This window comes from Mus musculus, chromosome 6, assembly GCF_000001635.26.
Source record: "Mus musculus strain C57BL/6J chromosome 6, GRCm38.p6 C57BL/6J".
Taxonomy (NCBI): Eukaryota; Metazoa; Chordata; class Mammalia; order Rodentia; family Muridae; genus Mus; species Mus musculus.
The window spans coordinates 55,972,573-55,994,022 of NC_000072.6; the positions used below are offsets into that span (position 1 = coordinate 55,972,573).

The 21,450-nt window shown below is 41.9% G+C and overlaps 1 protein-coding gene across 6 annotated transcripts in view; it reads left to right on the plus strand.

Annotated features, from left to right (window-relative positions):
• Itprid1 (ITPR interacting domain containing 1) overlaps positions 1 to 6,171 on the plus strand; it is a 173,454-nt gene extending 167,283 nt beyond the window's left edge. For 3 of the 6 annotated variants that reach the window (XM_006505946.4, XM_006505947.3, XM_006505950.2), the window contains 3 exons: positions 3,016 to 3,143; positions 3,768 to 3,882; positions 5,591 to 6,171. In XM_006505946.4, the coding sequence (XP_006506009.1) occupies positions 3,016 to 3,143; positions 3,768 to 3,882; positions 5,591 to 5,941 (594 nt within the window). In that variant the 3' untranslated portion in view covers positions 5,942 to 6,171. The remainder of the gene's footprint in view (positions 1 to 3,015; positions 3,144 to 3,767; positions 3,883 to 5,590) is intronic. The other 3 variants (XM_017321524.2, XM_006505949.4, NM_001081665.1) reach the window with 3 other exon arrangements.
• Positions 6,172 to 21,450: the final 15,279 nt, after the last annotated feature.

Below are 21,450 nucleotides of genomic sequence, written 5' to 3' on the forward strand. Positions count from 1 at the left end.
GGTTTACCTAGAAGACCGGTTTGTTGATATGATTAGATTCCTATGTGTACTTTATAACAATAATTTCTTAGTGGAGAACTGATTTGTTCATATAATTAACTTTGTCCATATGAAATTTTGGGAATAGTTTAATTAAGGTATGTTAAGTCAAAGCCAAATGTATTTCCATACTTAAAATAAGATTCCTGAGTATTAAAAATCTGTATGTACAGGCTTAGGTTTAAAAATAGAAATTTTGCAGTGTTTAAAAATGTGAGTCAATTAGAAAGTGAAAGCTCACGTTGTTGGTTTGCTTTTATACTGCTATTCTTACTGTTGAAGTTTAGATTAATGGGTTTCACCAGTAGAGCAGACCCTGTGGGTTTGACCCAGACTTTACTTAGGACAAAAAGACAGAGATGTCACCACACACACACACACACACACACACACACACACACACACACACACACACACCTGTTATTATCCTTGCCAGGGTTTGCTTTATTCTGAAATTAATTACTTAATTAATTAATTATTTCTAGTACTTGGACTAAATTGTGTATTTCTAAATAACCAGGAGGTGGCAGCACTTCAGAATTTTCCACAGCACTGCAGTCTTAAGTCACAAGCTGGCCATCAGCAGTCTCCAAATCTAAGCTCCCTCCACACTCCTGCCATCCAGTCTCAGGGGGTTACCCACACACATTGAGCTGAGCCTTGAAACACAGTGTTAATGATGCTCAGCCTGCTTGAGTATTGTGCTGCATGGCCTGGCCTTGCTGCTCCTTGGTCTTTGAAAGTAGTTACCTGAATTGACTTGAAGCACTGACCAGCTTCCTTCTGAGGGACAGGTGTCTCTTCATGCTGTCTGATCTTGCTTCATTCCATGCAGTGACTTCGTTAGATATTGGGAAAGAAAAGATCAATTAGGTGGTGTGAATTTGAAATATGAGCAGCGCTTTTGACTACAGACACAGACATCAAAGAGTTTTTGTCTACACACAGGTGGGCCTCTGGGTCATGGTCATACAAAGAATCATCCCATACAGATTGCAAAACAAGGGGAAAGCTGATCAGAGATTGGAAAATCAGGACAGTGCCCCCCAGATAAACTAGGCTCAGTGGTTCAAAGACACACAGAGGACATCAATTAACAAGGTGAAAACAGGTTTGATTTAGGAACCGATAGTAAAGGAAAGAACTGGATTTCATTTTGATCTGTGCAGAAGTATTATGGGGATTTTAAGGAAAGGGTGAGAGAGAGAGGGAGAGCAGAGGCTCAGTGGAGCTTGTGCAACAGAAAATGGAAAAAGGACAGATGTGTTTGTAAGCTGGCTGTATTTTAAACTCTTCTAGGTAAAGCAGTAACCAACAAGCTGGCATGATCTTGACCGTGGAATTTTGAGGATAAGTAATTAAAAAAAAAAAGTCTTGGACTTTCCAGAAACAGAGGCAGAGGACGGTGGGTTCTGTGGCCTGGCAGTCCAATGGGTTTCATTTGAGTTACTTCTCCAAAGCCCACAGAATCCTATCCTCCCACAGAGACTTCTAGTTTGAGCTCAATTCATAGGAATGGCTCTCGGGTCCTTAAGAAAGACACTTCTGGTTTGTACAGCATGAGTGTTCACTGCTGTGAGTCCTGAAGAAGGAAGGCTGGAGTCTGTGTTGCTGTGCCTGCCTCCCCACGGTGCTTGTACACTGCACTGCTTGGCACTCAACATCAGCTTCTTCATGCAGCAGATGGAGTCTATTAGAGAGATCCACAGCCAGTCAAAATGCAGAGAGTTAGTGGTACACACACACACACACACACACACACACACACACACACACGGCCCCAAACAGGACATCCATAGTATAACCCCTACATCTAAGGCTCAGTAAACATCATGGAAGAGAGGGTAGAAAGATTGTATGAACCAGAGACTGAAATATCAGCTGTGTGGCATTATGGACATAACAAAGACATTACACCCATAAACTCTCAACAACATGGCTGCCTGCACAAGACCTCAGCTATTTATATGAAATCATTTATGGAGGAAAAAAAATCAAAACCAATGGTCTTACCTCTAGATGAAGAACTAACAGGCAATCAGTGTTTGATGAGAGCAAGAACCATTTTTTTCCAAATACAAGACCCCAACACTAGGTGGTTATTCCTAAATACATGCAAATAGGGGCAACAGTAGTGTGTGTGTGTGTGTGTGTGTGTGTGTGTGTGTGTGTGTGTGTGTGATTTCTGGCAACATTGAGCTTTCTTAGGCAATCACTTTAATTAGATGTTAGTCATCCTAGGGCCATGGCCAAGTGTCTGGTCAACTCACTACAGGTCAGAGTTATTCTCTGTGGATAATTTCAAAGCTCTTAGGTTGCAATAATATATTGAATCAAGAACACGAATAGATAGCACGCATTGAACACTAGTATGGGGAGTGGGACCAAGAAGAGCTCAAGTCTTAATTCTAGCTCCTAGAGAGCATGGATGCCTAACATTTCTCTCAGTTGGTGTTGTTTGACGAGGAAAACAGATCCTGTAGACTTCTGTCTTCAAGGACTGTGGTTATGAAAGGATAAAACTAGGAAAAAAAATCCTAAGCAAATTTTTGAGCAAATACATTTAAGTAAATGTATTCAATGTTGTTGATGCTAAGAGTAATGGGGTACTGGGTACCAACACTGAACAAGATTAAAGGAGACTTCATTCTTCTAAGTGTGAGTCTGCTCTATGGTGATTTTTCCTGTTCTCTCTCCACCTGCTTGCATCTCTGTATCATCTAGGACTAGCTTGGGCTTCCATGGATATAATTAATTCTCATCCAAGTGCCACTCAGCAGCCGCTCCCTTTTGTATTGGTCAAATACAATCTCTAATTTCTTCCCAAGCCACGTGCTGGTGCTCCTTGGTCTCTTCTAAATGTTAGCACTTGGGCTTCTTTGCAAAGGGTGCATTCCAAATGGGAAGAAAGGCAGACTCCTCCAGCCATGTTAGCAGAAAGTTCACCCTTCTCAGGTTGTTCTTTTTTGTTGTCAGTGCACAGTCTACGAGATGGAAACCATGAAGATGGTGTGCCAGAGTTTCCGGGAGCACTTAGAGGAAATCGAGCAGCACTTCATGGGACAGCAGGCACTCTATCCCAGGGACATGTCAGAAGAGGAAAGGTAATTATCTAAGGCAAGCATAAAAGTAAGTACCAGACCACACACCTGGAGCAAGGGAAGGTAATCAGGGCAGGCAGGCCAGATGAGCATGATGGAGCAGGGCTAATGAGCAATCGGCTGGCTCCTTGCTTTCATGGCCTTAGTTGTGCTTTCTCAGTGTGAGACCATGAGAGCCGGCATGGGATGGGTACCCTCATTATTGAAGATTGGGGCTATTTGAGAAGGTCAGAAGAGGGGCAATCAGATGAGAAGACAGGAAAGGACAGCAGGATTTCTTTAATTGATGGGAATGGGACTTGTGCAGGGAGGTATCAGAGTTTAGCCATGTGCATTATTGTCACAGGGGTGGAAAATATCACCAAAATGAATTCATTCACCTATTGCCTATGGCTGTTGGGATAGGTTTTTAAAGTAAAGTTCTTATTGGGGAGTATTGTGTGTTCTTATTTGGGAGACGGCATGTTTTAGAGTTTCATGGTGGTTATCCTTACCCAACTTGGTAACTTTCTTACAAATAATTTATATCATCTTGAGATAGGTAAATGTGGTACATAAGTTATACCACAGTAGGATTTCTCTTTAACTGGTGATGATTTTGAAGTTTTCTTTTCTATTGTCTTTGAGCAGGGAAGAGGCTGAGTACCTGAGGACTTTGCGAGAAGCCCTGAGGCAGCAAGTGGCAGAGCTGGCCTTTCAGTTAGGAGACAGAGCCAGGCAAATCAAAGAAGGGATCCTACTGGTAAGGGGTGTGGCGGGGAATGGACACAGAGTGGGTACATAGTGTGCCTGTCCCCAGCCTACTACTCACAGGAGAGCTGCTCAAATGAGAAGCCAATGGCGGGACAGTTTCAGACTATAATCTTACATATTACCTGGTCACATCTGGAGATTGACCTTGACCTGTCAAGTGCTGGTTGGCTCAGATTTGTAGCTACTCTAAGGTTTCTCCTGCCATTCAAAGGAGGAAGAAGTACTATTAACCCTTTCCCTGTAAAATCAAGAATCCCAACATACTGAATCTGGCCTACTTAGCCAACATAAGCTAGCTCACCACTCCACTTGGCTACTGGTTTGGAAAGCCCATTGCAGAACGTTTGTGCCCCATAGATACCTTTCTGGCAGGTCTGGGGTAGCTATTTAGTGCAAATGTGACAGGTCTCTGTCACTAGCAGTGGACTCAGAGGAACAGTTCTGCTCTGTGTTTTCCACATGCCTATAGTAACCTGAAGCATCCCTCTTTCCCACTAGGGCCTCCATTCAAGTAAAAGCAGAACTCATGACGTCATCAAAGAGAACAATTCCAAGACAGGCAGCATGAATCACAATTTGAGCCTATTACAGATATTTTTAGCACAGATTTTTAACTACAGGAGTTAATTGGGGGACATGTGGGGAAAGAGTAAGACATGCTCACATGTGGAGAGTCCCATTAGGTTTGTTTTAGTAGGCACATATAGGATTTATGTGGTTCTCAAGTTACACTGCTAAAAGTTGTGAATAGCCAACTCCCCCTCTTTAGCATTGCTCAAAGAGAGCAGCTCACAACAAAGTTAAAGTTTACAGAAGGGGCCAGAGAAGTAACTCAGGAGTTAGCACTTGTCTTGCAGAAGTTTAGTGCACAGCATCTGGGAATGGTAGCTCACAACCACCTGTAACTCCACCTCTAAGGGATTCAACACCCTTTGCTTGATCTTTGAACAACTACAAACAGATATGTACATAATTAAAACATATACAAAGAAATTGTAAAAAATCATGAATTTTCTTCTCTGAGCAAACTTGTAAGATCGATTCCTGGGGGATATTGTTTAGGGTTAAGAGTGAGAGGTGAAGAGAACTCATGTTCCCTAAGGGAGCAGTTTATTTATTGTCTTTGGTAAAATGCTTTGTCAAATATATTATTTTGGTGAGCTATTTGGACTTTCTTGGTGATATCTGGTTTCCTGCCTTTCTCTATGGAAAGCAGCTCAGATTCCTGGACCCACACATTTCTCCCCATGTGTCCTAGTTATCTTCTATCACTATGATAAAACACCTTGGCTGAAAGCAACTTGGAGAACAAAGGGTTCATTCGCCTTGCAAATTACAGTTGACCATCAGGGAAAACCAAAGCGGTATCTCATGTCAGGTATCTAGAAGCAGAAGTAAAGCAGAGGCTATGGGGGAATCTCTGCGTACTGCCTTTTTCTCTTCTCCAATACTTGCTCAGCCTGATTGCTTATAACTCAGAACCACATACCCAGGGGTGGCACCACCCACGGTGGCCTGGACCCTCCTACATTTCTTTTTAGGCAATTTGTTAGAGGAATTTTCTTAACTGGGGATGTTCTTCTCAGATAACTCTAGTTTGTGTCAAGCTGATAAAAAACTAACCAGTGTGCCATGTCACCATGGCCCCTATCTTCCTGTCCTGCTCTCTACACACTCCATTTTGTCTTTTCTTTCAGCAGCTAGACCTTCTGTGTGAGGAGCTACCTGAACACTGCGACAATCTGCCACAATGCAACTGGACAGAAGGAAAGCATGGCCAGAGATCATGTGTTCAAACCCATGCTGTGGCCCCTGATCCCACCCTTCCTGCCAGTAGTGGCCAGTGGACTCCCTGCTCTGGGATGACTCAGCCAGTTGCTCTTAGTCCCTCTCACCTTGAGACCAGAGGAGGGATATCTCTACAGTCACCAGCTAGGGCAGAATCAGGTCCGGGTCCTTCACTCAGTCATGTTGGAGAGAAGTCTCTGTTAGACCAAAGTGGGTTTGATGATCTTTGTACAAAATGCAATGTCCAAGAGCAGCTTTAACAAGGGAATCCAAATCCTATGTAGCCTAAAAGCTCTGAATATTTTAATATTCATTGATTGCATGCGCCCACTATGTAACTGACTGAGGTATATTATAGTCACTGAGTAGCATATGATTGCTATCCTGATAGAGCATGTGTCCTAGTGGAGGATGAGAAATGTTTAAACATGCATATGTATCTACAATGAAAAATCAATAAAAAGACAATGTGGCCTTATTTTATGAAAAATAATTATCTGAGTCTGATCAGGTATCTGGAAGGCATGTTTGGAGATGTTGGAGGCATCTGTGAGCAAGACAGAATGTCTTTCCATCACAAGTTAGATAACATGAGGGAAACAAGACAATGAATAAATGCTATTTCCATAAGGCAGTTTGTGGAAGAGTCACTTTCTAAACTGGGAAGAAAGGGTCTCGACAAAGGGACCTATGAGAAAGGACTTGAAAGTAAGACGATGGAAGCCCTACAGAACTCAGGTGCAAGAGCCTGGAAAGCAGAATGGAAGGTTCACAAAGCTGGGGCGTAGAAACAAGCCTTTTGCCAACTGAAGTGAGTGATAAGTCAAAAGGGGTCCGAGTAAGGAACCTGAGTCCCTTCAGACCATGGTCATGTGTCTAAGAGCATATATTCTTTCAAGTGCAACAGAAAGCCTCTGTGAGTGTTAAATGTGGTGTTCAGTGGTCCTATCTGCCTTTACTAATCACAGAAAGATACCACCATGGAGCCCACAAAGAGACAAGGCTACTGGTTATAAGTCTATGTTTGCTGTAGCCCTCAAGTCAAAGGCAACAGTTGTCCAGTTGTTTCCATTCAGCTGTGGGAACAGCATAGCTCCTACTGCAGGGGGGATGCATGAAGGTGGATAGGAAGGCCAAAGGATGAGTCTCTGGAATGAGAGACAGGTGAAAAATGAAAGAATCAGAAACAACATCCTGGGAAGTGCTTGAAGGAAGTTTCTTGTTTGTATGAGAGAATGGGTGCGCAAAGAACACTTCCCAGCTAGGAACCTAAGACAGCATTCTTTTGGAAACTATCTACTTCCAAGACCTGCCCGTTAGCCTGTTTCATTCCTTATCCTCCTGCTTTGGTTGCTATGACTCACTGAGACTCTGCCCCCTGGATCTACTGGATCCACTACTGTACTTCCTCAGAATGTGGGTCTCCATTCACAAACTTTCCTCAGTATCTGTATGTATAATATGGCCCCAGCACCAACCCCTTCCAAAACTCCAGCCTTCCATCCTCTAGCCATTCAATCTCAGATGTACTCATCTGCCTTGTCTTACTGTGTCCTTCATTGACACCTCAGAGTCAGTCATTGTATCACTGCTGGGATCTGTCATCGTATGGCTTTCAGAGTTCCCAATTACCCAGTAACAGACATGCCTTAGCTTTTTGCTCTCTAAGCTGCCTTGGTAGCTAACAAACTGCCAGGCACTGATGGAGTCATGTTTCCTTGAGTCATGGAGAGAACCTTAAAAGTACTATGTCAGAGAACTAAGAGTCATCTCAAGGCCATGATTCCAGGACACTCTGCTCCCAAAATGTTTCTACACCCTGGAATTGAAAGATCCTGGCAGAATGTAAAAGGACACAGAAGCCCTGAAATTGGCAAGATAGACGTCAGTATTAGCAGAAGTAGCTCCACTGATTTAGAAAAATAGAGGTGCACAATGCTCTGGCCACTCCTTGAACCTGTGTGTCTGCCAATGTTCTGACCAGGTGTGTGCCCATTGCTGCACCTTCATTAGACTCTTTCCTTGTACCCCTCCCATACCCATTTCTTGAGAATAGACATTGTTTAGATCTGGAAATCCCCTACTCTCCCCCTTCGCCTTTCCCCCCTGAGGGCCTATAAAAACTGGGACCTCTTTCCCCTCGAGGTCGACTCCTCTACCCCTGCATGGGATATGAGTCGTCCCCAGAGCTCTGGCTTTCCCCCGAATAAAGCCTCATGTGGTTTGCAAAAAGCTCAGTCTATCATGAGTTCTTGGGTGTCCACTATTGTCCTGAGGCCTGAGCGCGGGGCTCCTTTTGGAGTCTTTCAGAATTACTACACACTCTCCTTTCTACTGCTGCTCCACTTTCCTGGACCACATCTTCGCTCTAGTTCCCACATTAAGATGCAGCTTCCAGCCCTAAACTGGCTTCTAATTGCTTTTGTACATCCCGAATTTCTTCCTTTTCTATCCTTTCAATATTTTACTTGGCTCAGACTTGAGTTACATTTGCCTGCAGTGTGTGAGCATGTGATTCCTGCCTGTTTGTTCACTAACTGCCTACCGTCCTTGCAGCCACCTGCATTATGGTCTCATGTCCTAGTTTGTTCTTATGTCAATCCGAAACATTTGTCCTCTGAACTACCTTCTATATTCACACATCCCTTCATATCACAGGCTCTGCATACATGAATTCAACTGACAATAGTTCAGCCATATTAAAAAAACAATCACATATCATTATAAACATTATTGTTATTATTCAACTATTGTGTAACTAATACATTCTTTTGTTACCACTATAGGTAAACTAGGGATGATTTAAAGTATTTAGAGTATGCAGGAGACGTCTGTGTTTTGTGTAAACACTACATTGTTTAACATGGGGTTACTGGACAGAGTAAATATAGTAATTGGTTACAGTGTTTAATATGGTATCCCTCACAGAGTAAATGCTCAGTACATGTCTACTATTATTAGTGAAAAGGGGAAACCATCAGTAAGTCCCTGATTATTACCTTCATAATCCCTCTTGTTGAGAAGGATTCTGTGAAACAAGCAGCTTACCCAGGAAGAATTTTAACAAATACTCAAGAAATGGGGATGCCAAGAGACAGGGAAAGATGGTGATCTCAACCCAGAAGCAGCACTTCTTTAGACTGTGGGAGGAGCTAATCTTGAACTTAAAGAAAATTTGGGTGTGCATGGTTTCGTCCATCAGGCATAGGACTTCAGCTGTGACGGAGGGGATGAAGACCCACTGCTTAAATGAAGAATGTCACATGGAGTCCCCAAAGAGGTCTACATAGTCAGCAACCGACCCCAACTCTCCAACAAGAAAGATAAAAGGGAGCACAATGTACAAACATGGTATCCCTTTCTGCTTTTGCTGTCTTAAATGACTGAGAAACTGATTGCCAAGTATCACCTGGAATTCCCAAGTTCTCAGGCCTTTGGTCTCAGACTAATTGTATCCATTGACTTTTCTACTTCATGTGATTTTGTTTTTCTGGAAAACTCTGATAGTAAAGAAGAACACAAAAACCAAGAACCTGACTTATAAAAAGGTATGCTGAGTCCTGGGCTTGCTAATAAGAAGCTATTGGACTCTGGGAATAAATACAAAGTTTGATCCAATTTTGTGATTAATTATTTGTATTTAATAAGCTAAGCTCCCTAGGTCTCAAGGTCATCGTCTATTACTGAACAGAGACAATTCTTATTCAGGTCTGTAGCTGAGGCCTGGAATGTAGTCAAGGCTCAGTAAATAAATACAGTGTTATTTGTCACTAGTGGGTTGATGAGAGGAAGAGGAGTAGGTGTCATTGGGTGACCATCTCACCTTTAGCTGAGTACTGTGCTAAGTACTTATGTGTCTTGTCACATATCTCCACAACAAAATTCCAGAGCAGAACTTCATGTATGCAAAACACACACACACAAAGAGAGAGCGAGATAGACAGACAGACAAACAGACAGACAGAAACAGACGAAACTACTTCAGGTTTGGAAGGCAGTAAGGGTGTAGGCTGACACACACTGATTTTCTAAAACCATGGTTATCTTTAAGACTGTCAAGTCTTGGGACTTACGTGCAACTCACTGATGAGCTCAACTCAACCAGAGTAACCTTTGTTCTGTCTGTAAACTGATATCTAAAGTTGAATCTCTCCAAACACAGATTCCAGCAGCTTTCACACCTCCTCAGTGAAGTTTCTTTGTGTAGTAGGTGGTGGTTAATTTAAGAACTCACAACTGAGCAAAGGGCAGAACACTGTTAGTGGATTTCTCAACCAAAAATGGTACATATGTATCATACCCAACTCAATACCCAGGAACTATCATAGAAGATAGTACAAAAAGATTATAGGAGCCATGAAGGAAATGGGAGAACAACCACACTCATGAACTCAAAGGGCCATGATTGCCTACACAAGATAAAGTCAGTCAATCTTCTAGCACAGGGAGTGAGGAGACATACATCCCCACCTCTACTTGAAGGGCTGTGGACAGTGGATAGCTTCTAGGATGGAAAGAGTCAGTTTTTATTAAGGGCATGGTCTCTAGCATAGCAACCACATGGTTTCATACCCAGGAGTACATAGGTTGCGCAAATTATGCATGATGGGTTATTTAAAAGCAAAACAAAATGAAGACATAATGTTGTAAGTAGGGCTAAAGAGGTGTTAGCAGATGTTGGAGGAGCTGGGGGAATAAGAATAAATATCAAAATACATTTATGAACTTCTCAAAAAATTAGTAAAAATGTTTAGTAAAAAAGCAACCCTAGAGGAGCTTAGTTTGAGTTAAGCAAAGATGGCTTCCATGTTTGAGATTCTGTTCACATTCTATGATTTTCAGGAAAGGAAATTTGACATCAGTTTGAATAATCTGCCAACCTTGTAATTACAGCTGTTACATGTTGTTTAAATTCCAATTTGAAATTAGATATATAACCAGCCATCCCACAGGAAAACACCATGGAAATATTTCCTCCCAAGAAGAAATAACTTTGATTCTTTGACCTCTTTATAAGTGCCCTATATTATTCCACTTCACAGAAAGCAATTACATTTTCAACACAGAGCCAGTAATTCCTGAGCAAACGCTCTTGTCATTAAATACTTTTTTGCTTCATTTTTCAGTGTTAGCAAAATTCTTTTCTTTTGGAGAAAAACTGGGGCTATGCTCTACAGGAAAAAAAAAAGAAAGAAAGAATAGAAATAAGAAAGATCTGTTCAATATACAAAATCATAGGGGACATGTCTCTGAAGAATATTTTTCTATGCACTAAAACGTGAATTTCTTTACACAAATCTGTGTGGTCTGTGCATATGTTATGGATCAGAACAACTGTCAAGGTTGCTTTCTTTATCTCCATCTTGCAACTTGGGTCTTCACTCATGCATAACACAGCCAAACAAAATATGTGACTTGAATTCCAAGTGCTATTTCTGAAATTAGCCTCTCTAATCAAAGCTCTTGGTTTTGAGTACTGAAACCTAAAGGGGGTAAAATTTACACAAAGAAGTATGATATAGAAGAGGCCAAGTTGTTCCCTGGCAAATGTCTAAATGTGAAGTCTGAGTTTATTCTTTTGTTCTTTTTGATTTAAAGAGAATGACTTCAGCTTCATGTAAAGGACTATTTATGTTATCCACTTCTTGAAGGTATTGGAAAAATGAATGGGTTTCTCCATTTTTATTTATTTTATGGTGTGTTGGTGTTTTATGTGTCTGTGTGAGGGTGTCTGATTCCCTGGAACTGGAGTTATTTTATATACAGTTATGAGCTGCCATGTGGGTGCTGGAAATTGAACCTGGGTCCTCTGGAGGAGCAACTGATTTTCCTAACTACTGAGTCATCTCTCCAGCCCGGTTTTCTCTATTTTTAACTACATGATCTAAAATTCCCTCAAGAATCAACTTGAACAAGATCAAAATATAAGAGTACATTCAAACCTTGGGCCTGTGAACTCCCAACCATAAGTTCTTGGCTAGATTTATAGCACCAGATATATGTTTCCTTATGTGCAGCAAGTCAAATCTAATCATAAGTAGTTGATTATTCCCATATCTTGCCACACTGGTCATTATTGCAGGACACAGAGTTTATATATGGCTCAGACTATTGATGTTTTCCTAATTCCTTTAGTACCCTACACAGTATCTTTCGAAACTCTTAAAGCTAGTCATTCAAGGAGGAAGCTTCCTAGTCAGTACCAATTACATTTCTCCATGCCCTGTGGCCAATCATTTCAAAAACCATATATAGATTTAGTACAACCTCAACCAAAATTTCAATACAACTATTCATATAATTTTTTTTAAAACTTAAAAACTTAAATTCACATGTCAGCACAAAGACCCTGGATAGCCAAAACTTTCGTGAATAGAAGAACAAAACAAAACAAAAAAACAACAACAACAAAAGAAAACACTGTTAGAGGTACCACTGTTCCTGATTTCAAGTTATACTACAAAGCTATAATAGTAAAAGCAGCATGGTACTGATACAAAAACAGACACACTGATCAATAGATCGAATCAAGGTCTCAGATATAAGTCCATGTCCCTACAACTACCTTATTTTAACAAAAATACCAAAATCATACACTGAAGAAAAGACAGGATATTTAACAAATGGTGTTGGGAAACGTGGGTGTATAAGATGAAAACTGACTCTTCTCTCTCACCCTGAACACAAACAGTTCCACGTGAAGCTTAGATCTCAGTGTTATCCATTAGAGTGGCCCAGATCACAAACTCAAGTGACAGAGCATGCTGGCAAGGATGTGGAGCAAGGGGAACACTTCTCCACTGCTGCTGGGAGAGCAAACTTATACAACCACTTTGGAAATCAATTTGGCAGTTTCTCAGAAAATTGGGAACAGTTCTACCTTAAAACCCAGCTATACCACTCCTGGACATATACCCAAAAATTGCCCCACTCTATCACAGGGACACTTGTTCGACTATATTCATAGCAGCTTTATGCATAATAGCCAGAACTGAAAACAACCTAGATGCCCCTCAACTGAAGAATTAACAAAGAAAACGTGGTATATCTACCCAACTGAACACTATTCAGCTGTTTAAAAAAAAAAGCCATCATAAAATTTGCAGAGAAATGGATGGAACTTGAGAATATCATCCTGAGTGAGGTAACTCAGACCAGAAAGAAATATGATATGTACTCACTTATAAGTGGACATTAGCCATAAAGTGCAGATCATGCTACAATCTGTAGGCCCAATGAAACTAGATAATAAGGAGGGCCCAAGAGAGTATGTGTTAATCTCACTCAAAAGCAGAAACAAAACAGTCATTGCAGGTGGATGGAGAGAGGGAACATGGTGGGAGAGGGGGTGGGAGAAGGGTATGGGGATGGTAATCTGGTGTGAGGCAGATTCGGGAGAGGGCTGGGAGTGAGAATAGAAGACAGTGGGGTCTATCTCTGGGACTAACTGAAGTTCTAGGATAGGGGAAGTTATAGGAAGTCTACATGGGTGACCTTAGCTGAAATTCCTACTGGGGTGGGGGATATAGACTGAAGTGGCTACCTCCTGTAGCCAGTTAGGATTTCCAGTAGAAGGAGGAAGACATCAATCAACCCACAAAGCCTTCAACCCAAAATTTGTCCTGCCTAAGAAAAGGATTGAACAGAGACTGAGAGACTGGCCAACCAATGACTGGCCCAACTTGAGACCTATCCCATGGGGAAAAGCTAACTTCTGACACTACTAATGATACTCTTGTATGCTTGCAGACAGGAACCTAGCATAACTGTCTCCTGAGAGGCTTCATCCAGCAGCAGATGGAAACAGATGCAGAGACCCACAGCAAAACATCAGGCAGAGCTTGGGGAATCTTTTGAAAGAGTGGGGGATAGAATTGAGTGAGTCAGAGGTCAAAGACACTATAAGAAAACCTACAGAGTCAGCTAACCTGGGACCATGGTGGTTTATAGACAATGAACGACCAACCAAAGAACATGCAGAAGCTGGAGCTAGGCCCCCTACACATTTGTAGCAGATGAGTAGCTTGGTCTTTATGTGGGTTCTCTATCAGTTGGAGCAGGAGATGAGTCTGACTCTGTTGCCTTCCATTGGATCCCTCACCCCCTACCTGAAATACCTGGTTGGGCCTCAGCGGGAGAGGATGTGCTTAGCCCTGCTGGGACTAGATGTCCCAGGGTCAGGTGGTACTCAAAGGGAAGGATAATGAGAAGAGGGATTTGTAATGGAGGGGAGGAGGGAGGGGCTGTGATTGGGATGTAAGGTGAACAAAAAAATAAATTATGGAAGAAAAAGTGTGTGGAGAATGAAAGCAAAAAAGATCTCAGTGTTAGACATGAAACTCTGAGGCTTCTGGAAGAGAGCGGGAGGTAGGTACACTTATGGCTGTAAGTTCTGGTAAGCACTTTCTTGATAGCAATCTGACTGCCCGAGATATTATACCAATAATAAAGTGGAACTTCATTAAATTAAAAGGCTTCTCATTGCAAAGAAAACTGTGAATTGACTGAGATGCAGCCTACATCTCAGCCCAGTTAATCATCTGATGGCAGCTTGGTATCTAGAATATACATAGAATTTAAAAACTAACAACAAGACAATGAACAACCCACTTAAAAAGTGGGATGTAGACCTGAACAGAGAGTTCTCAGAGAAAACACAATGGTTCACTAATATTTAAAAGGTGTTCACCATCCCTAGCCATCAGGGAAATACCAATTAAAACCATTTTGAGATTCTTCACTGGCAAACTGGTCCACTTTTAAAATATTGGAAGAACACATGTTTTACATGGTATGTTTCCTATCTGAATCTGTGACAATTTAGTAAACAATGGTCAACATCAAAAATTATTTCAAATCATGAAACTGAAGACCTTTCTTTTCTTGGTCTGTTGAGAATATAAGGTCACCCAGCACTACAGATACCTGGTAACTCTGAAACCAGTCCTTGCACTGTTCACTTTCTAGAAAAAAAAAAAAAAACAACAAAAACAACAAAAAAACAAACAAAAAAGAAAAAAAACCAGAAGAGAAACAGCAAGCTGGAATCTTTCCTCTGTTGGCCAGCCATTCCTGCACTTCCAGGGATTCTAACTGCTTAGTGACTAATAACAGTATGCCAGAATCTCAGGATAGCTATATATGCTTATTTATTAAAACCTAAAGCATTGGATTTGGGGAGATGGCAGATAACAGGCAGGTTGAACCTGCTAGAATCTCTAAGGAGATTCTGATAACAGCTGTGATAAGCAAACAGTGAGAATCAAAAATCTCAAGTTTCACAGCAAAGTAAAAGCAGAAAGCTTACAAAGTAGGGTGAGGAAATGGGCCAGAGTCTTTCCTGGAGGGATTGACTTATCCAGGGAGGTAAGTCAAGATAAGAGGGAGGGGGAGGGGAGGGAGAGGGAGAGGAACAGAGAGGGAGGGAGAGGTAGAGTGGGGTGGAAGGGGAAAGGAGAGAGAAGGAGGGAGGGGGGAGGGAGGGGGAGAGGGGGGAGAAAGGGGGAGAGGGGGGTTAGGCAGAAAGGGTGGGTTAGGGGATTGGGAGAGGGAAAGGGAAGGGGGAGGGGAAGGGAGAGAGAGAGAGAGAGAGAGAGAGAGAGAGAGAGAGAGAGAGAGAGAGAGAGAGAGAGAGAGAGAGAGAGAGAGAGAGGCAATAGTTGCACACAGCAACAACTGAAGGAGGAAAACACTAAGAAAGAAGCTCTCCCTGCTACTCTGCTCTGTTGGGCTTTCTGCTGTAACAGCAGCTAGGGGCCATTTTAAGCAGCATGGCATCTTAACTAGCTTAGGCCTCTAACTTTAACTTAGAGGCCTAAGTACTGATGCTGGACCCTGACTGGCAGCACCAGACCTGCCACAAACCACATTCTTGGGTTTGGAGAGCAAGTGTGATGGGACTATACCCTGAAGTCCAACCAGCACAGTCCCTTTATTGTTTATTTATGCAAACCTTCTCACTAAAACATGAGGATATCACACAGTGTATTTTGATCACATTCCCTCTCAAACCTCTTCTCTGCTCAGCCAGCCTTTTGTGTTCTCTCTCTCTCTCTCTTTCTCTCTCTCTCTCTCTCTCCCTCTCCCTCTCCCTCTCCCTCTCCCTCTCCCTCTCCCTCTCCCTCTCCCTCTCCCTCTCCCTCTCCCCCTCTCTCTCTCTCTCTCTCTCTCTCTCTCTCTCTCTCTCTCTCTCTCTCTCTTTCCCCCCCCTCAAACCTACCAAGATTTTTTGTGCTGCCTATATGCTCTTGGTCTATAAGATGGTTGGCCTATAAGGGGTAATGGCCTTAAAAAACACCAACTCCCCTTCTGCCAGCAGTTATTAATTTTCAGGAGATACTCACCTAGCAGTGAGACATTGTTTCCACCTCTCCTATCATTTTTGGAAGTTTCTCTGGCGTAAATTGTCAAACTGCTCTGAGTTCATATGTGTGAGTGTCTAGCTGCATCTGGAAAACAGTTTTTTTATAGGCCACCCACCACCACTGGCTCTAATGATCTATGTACACCCTTTCCATAAGTATCCACAAGCCTTGGGGAAAGGGGTATGATACAGCTAAACCATTTAGGGCTTAGCATTCTTTTTTTTTTCCTTTTAAAAGTTCTTTATTATTATAGTATATTGCTTATATACTTCTTTTTTAAATTTTATTTAATCTTTTTTTTAACACTCCAAATTTTATCCACCTCCTGATCTACCTTCTGACTGTTCCCCATCCCCTCACCCCTGTCTCCACAAGGATGTCCACAGCCCACTAGATCTCTAAACTCTCTGGATTTTATTTCCCTCCCTCCCCCACCCCGGTACACCCTCCAACTGTTCCACATCCCATACATCCTTCCCAACACCCTGTCTCCACAAGAATGTCCTGCACTTCCCACCCCCCACCCATCCAAACCTCTAAACTCCCTGGGGCCTCCAGTATCTTGAGGGTTAGGTGCATCTTCTCTGACTTAACCCAGACCCCGCAGTCCCCTGCTGTATATGTGTTGAGGGCCTCATATCAGCTGGTACATGCTGCCTGGTTGGCTGTCCAATGTCTGAGATTCTCAGGGGTCTAGGTTAATTGAGATTGCTGTTCCTCCTACCAGGTCACCCTCCTCCTCATCTTCTTGCAGCTTTTCCCTAATTCAACCACAGGGGTCAGCAGCTTCTGTCCATTGGTTGGATGCAAATATCTGCATCTGACTCATTCATCTGCTTGTTGGGTCTTTCAAAGGGCAGTCATGCTAGGTCCCTCTTTGTGGGGCCTCAGTAATAGTGTCAGGACTTCGGACCTCCTCTTGAGCTGGATCCCACTTTGGGCCTGTTGCTGGACCTCCTTTTCCTCAGAGTCCTCTCCATTTCCACCCCTGTAGCTCTTCCAGACAGGAATAATTATGGGTCAGAGTGTTGACTGTGGGATGGCAATCCCATCCCTCACTTGATGCCCTGTCTTTCTGCTGAGCTCTACAAGTTCCCTTTTCCCATTTTAGGATATATCATCTAAGGTCCCTCTCTTTGAGTCCTAAGAGTCTCTCACTTTCCAGGTCTCTGGTACATTCTGGAGAATCCTTCTACCCTCGACCTCCAGAGGTTGCCTGTTTCCATTCTTTCTGCTGGTCCTCAGGGTTTCAGTCATTTTCCCTCACACAATACCAGATCAGGGTCCCCTCTCCCCTCCAATCCTCTTTCCCTCCCAGGTGCTTCCCTCCCCTCTTGTGATTGCTTTCTTCTCCCTCCCAAGTGAGATTGAGGTGACCTCACGTGGGCCCCTCAGCTTGTCGACCTTTTTGAGTTCTGTAGACTGTATCTTGGATATTCTGTTCTTTTTTTTTTTTTTTTTTTTTTTTTGGCTGATTGATTTACACAATAGAATACTAGTCAGCTCTTTAGCATGAGGAAATCCTGAATTTTGCAGGAAATGAATGGAATTAGAAAATATCATCCTTAGTGAAGTAACTCAGACCCTAAAGGACATGTATGGTATGTTGACCCGTCCAGCAGGTCCAGTTATTCGAGGGTCTCAAGGGGACCTTCTCCTAAGAACCAAATGGGGGGTAGAGAGAGATGAGGGTCTTGTGCGAATAACGACACAGAAACGTTCTGAATTGCATCAGGACCCCAATGTATTGCAAAAGGCCCAAGGCTTAAATGCACAAGCAAAAGGGGAAGTACAGATGCTTATCAGCGGGAGGGGTGGGGCAATACAAGCAAAAGAAGTACTTATCAGTGGGGGGGGGGGCAATAGAAATTCTTTCTTTTGGCAGCTACATGGGGAAGCAGGAACTTGGTGGTATCAGGGTGTGGTCAGGACATCGGCGATGACTTAGGGCTGGAACATCCCGTGGTTGTTCTCAGAATCGATGTGTCGGTGGCCCGCTTTTGACCCCCTTTTCTTCTCGGGGGGAGAGGCCCAATTCAGAGATCAAGAGTTGTCTTAATAGCTCCCAACAGTATGTACTCACTAATAAGTGGATATTAGTTAAAACAACAACAACAATAACAACAACAACAACAACAAAAAGGACTTAGCATTCTATAGGTTCAACATCCTTAGACATCAGGAGAAATGTGAATTGAAACTACTTTGAGATTTCATCTTCGAGATTTCATCTTACCTCAGAATATCTAGAATTCAAATAAAATTATGGAAAGATGGTGTGGATGTGAGGAAAGATAAACACTTATTCACTGTTGATGGAAGTGCAAACTGGTGCAGCCACTATGGAAATCAGCAAGGAATCCCTCAAAAAAGCTGCAAATATATTTATTAGAGCTATATCACTCTTGGGCAATATAATGCAATGTAAGGTGAACCAATACATGCATGCTGCTAGCAAAGAATCCTTCATCACGTAGCCTTTCACTCTTGCTTTAGCAGAACATCCTTTCACCTTTATGTGCTTCAGATAAATGTTCTTTCATGAGTCTGGCATAGTCTTTCACCTGTGTCTATTTTAGCTAAATGTTCCTTCATGTGTTTGCCCCAGCAAAATACCATCCAACTAATTTTCCAAAGACCCCTTAAGTTTCCACTTCTAGAACCTGTAAGTAGACCCATCATATGTCCTTGAGAAAAACCTAGTACTATTATTCTGCTTAATTACTTAGTATTAAGCCAACTCCTAATGCTTTATCATTAAATCCATAGACTAGTATGTTTCTCAACCATCATCAATGAAGCTGTTCTCTGTAGTAAGTCATATTTACACAGGGACTCAAGGTGCCGAGAATAGGAGATTGCATTTTAAATCTTTTATTGAGAATTCCATGGCCAAATGAAAAGGTTAGCTTGTATTGTTTAAAGTACCTCTTTCTTATATAGAAGACTGACTAATAACTATGTTCAAGTCATTTCTGTTCATTTATTATAGGTGGTTTTATCCGTGAGGGTGTAGTCTCCCAAGTAATGAGAACCTTGGTCATTAGGTTCAAAGAGAAAAAATGAAAACTTACCCTATTTGTATTTTTAACCTGAATGTCAATCAGGGGAAAAAAAAAGCCCAATTCATTTATTAAGGCAAATCTCTTATCTAAACCTACCAACCTAATGGCTCAGGCTTTCCTTCTTCTTCTTTCATTTAATTTTTATTTTATCTGCATGGATGTTTTGCCTGAATGTTTTGACGGTGAACTACATGTATGAGTGTGGTGTCCATATAGAACAGAAGAAGGTGTCAGATATCCAGGACCTGGCATTACAGATAAGCTTTGTTGCTTTCAACATGATGCTGGAAATCAAGCATAGGTCCTCTGGAATAGTAGCCACTGACTGAACATCTCTCCATAACACCTTGTTCTTCTTATTCAGAGAGAACTTATACCCCTGAGTTAAAAAACTAATCACAAAAATGCACATAGCAAAAACAGCTTTTTCTATTTCTGAGTTACAAGATTTTCCACTATCCTTCCCCAAAACCATTGTACTCCAATCCATTACAACTACACCCCACTTCTCTGGTGCTAATTTCTGTCTTAATTCTTTTTGCGTTACTTTGACAAAATACTCTTGGAAAAGCCAATGGCAGAGTTCTAGTTCCCTTTTTTTTTTTTGCTCTAATTAAACACTAATCAAAAGAAACTTAAGGGAGGAAAGGGTATTATTGGCTCCAGGTCTCAGTCCATCATTGAGGAAGATACCCAGACAAGAACAGATACCCAGACAAGAACTTGAAGCATAAACCATGGAAGAACCCTGATTGCTATCTTAGCAGACTTAAGCTTAGCTAACTTTCTTATACAAACCAGGATTACTTGTTTAGGAATGCTGCCATGCTCAGTGAATGGGATTCTCCTATATCAATTTAAAATCAAGACAGTCTCCCACAGATATTCACATAGACCATATGATCTAGTCAATTACTAGTTGAGGGTATTCTATCAGATGACTCAAGTTCCTGTTAAGTTGATAGAGTAGAGAGAAACAATGAGAGCAATTGACCCTAACTTTACCTGGGAAGAGAATAAGCCCAGAAGACTTGGGAAATTATACTGGCTTTTCTTCCATTGTAGGCCTGTATAAGAGTAATCAGTAATAACTATACCACACACCTCAAGTTTCATTGTCTTGAAAATTTCCCCTGCCAAAGAAATTAGTCATTTATTTTTAAATTTAGCCTAGTGTTACTTCTCTAGATACAGGCCGAACACAGCCACATTCTTTACCAAAATATCACATGAATGCTCCTTGGTTCAATTCTAGACAAACTCCTAACACCTTTTGAGTTGGGCCTCTGGTGTCTGCATTTCTTTTAGCATTACTGTTTTCCAAAGTCTCACTAGAATAGCCATTAAGCTCTGCATAGTTCCAACCTAAAGCTCCAGAATCTTCCACATTTTTCTACAGATTAGAATAAACAAACAAATAAACAACAACAAAGCCCGACATGGTAGGATTTATCACAGCAACAGCCTCACCTCTCAGGGTCAGAAAGTAGACCAAAGTTAACTAGAAGTGATGAGAATGACCAAAACTCATTCTGGACTGGCCTGGACTTGAGCCTCATTGACCTCCCCAGAAGCAGACTTGCAACTCTCAGCTCCTGGACAGCATTGGGTATGCCCTCCAGGCCTTCTAGGTTATATACAACTATGTCTCATTCTTTGGCCTCTAGACTTACCAAGAGACAGGATCCAAGAAAACACCCACATTTTCACCAGGTGTTGGCCCTGAAGTACCCTGGTGGAATTAATAAATAAATAAAACCAACACATATCTGGATCCTGAAGACACAGATCCATCATGTCTTACAGCACTCACTTCCTGTGACTGTCTTTGGGACTCAACCTGAGCCCTGACACAAGGGATTACTTGGGGTGCACAGATGGCAGGTGTGAGAGTTGCCATGGTTACCACCACAGGCCTTTCATGTTGGTTTCACTGAATTATTTTGCATCTCTTGGGCAGTGAATTACAGAAGCCAGTCAATACATGTGCATTTCTTTGAGTAGGAAAATACTATCTATGGGGAAGTAACCAGTAGTAATAGCAATTGGGAAGTCAGTCAATAAATAGAAGATTATGTTCAAATCACAAAAAATACACAGAAATAATGTGTATAATAGTATATAAGTCAATTCCTGGTGGCAAGGTACTCAGTTTTGCTGACAAATGCATATATATGCTCAATAAAAGACATAATAATACAAGGCACAATTAATAGTTCAGTACTACAAGAGGGTGATATGATTGTCAAGTTAATCTGCATCAATCAATGATGGCTAACTATAATTCTCAACTTGGTTGAAATTGGAGTCAACTGAAGGATGATCCTCTTGGGTGGGAGT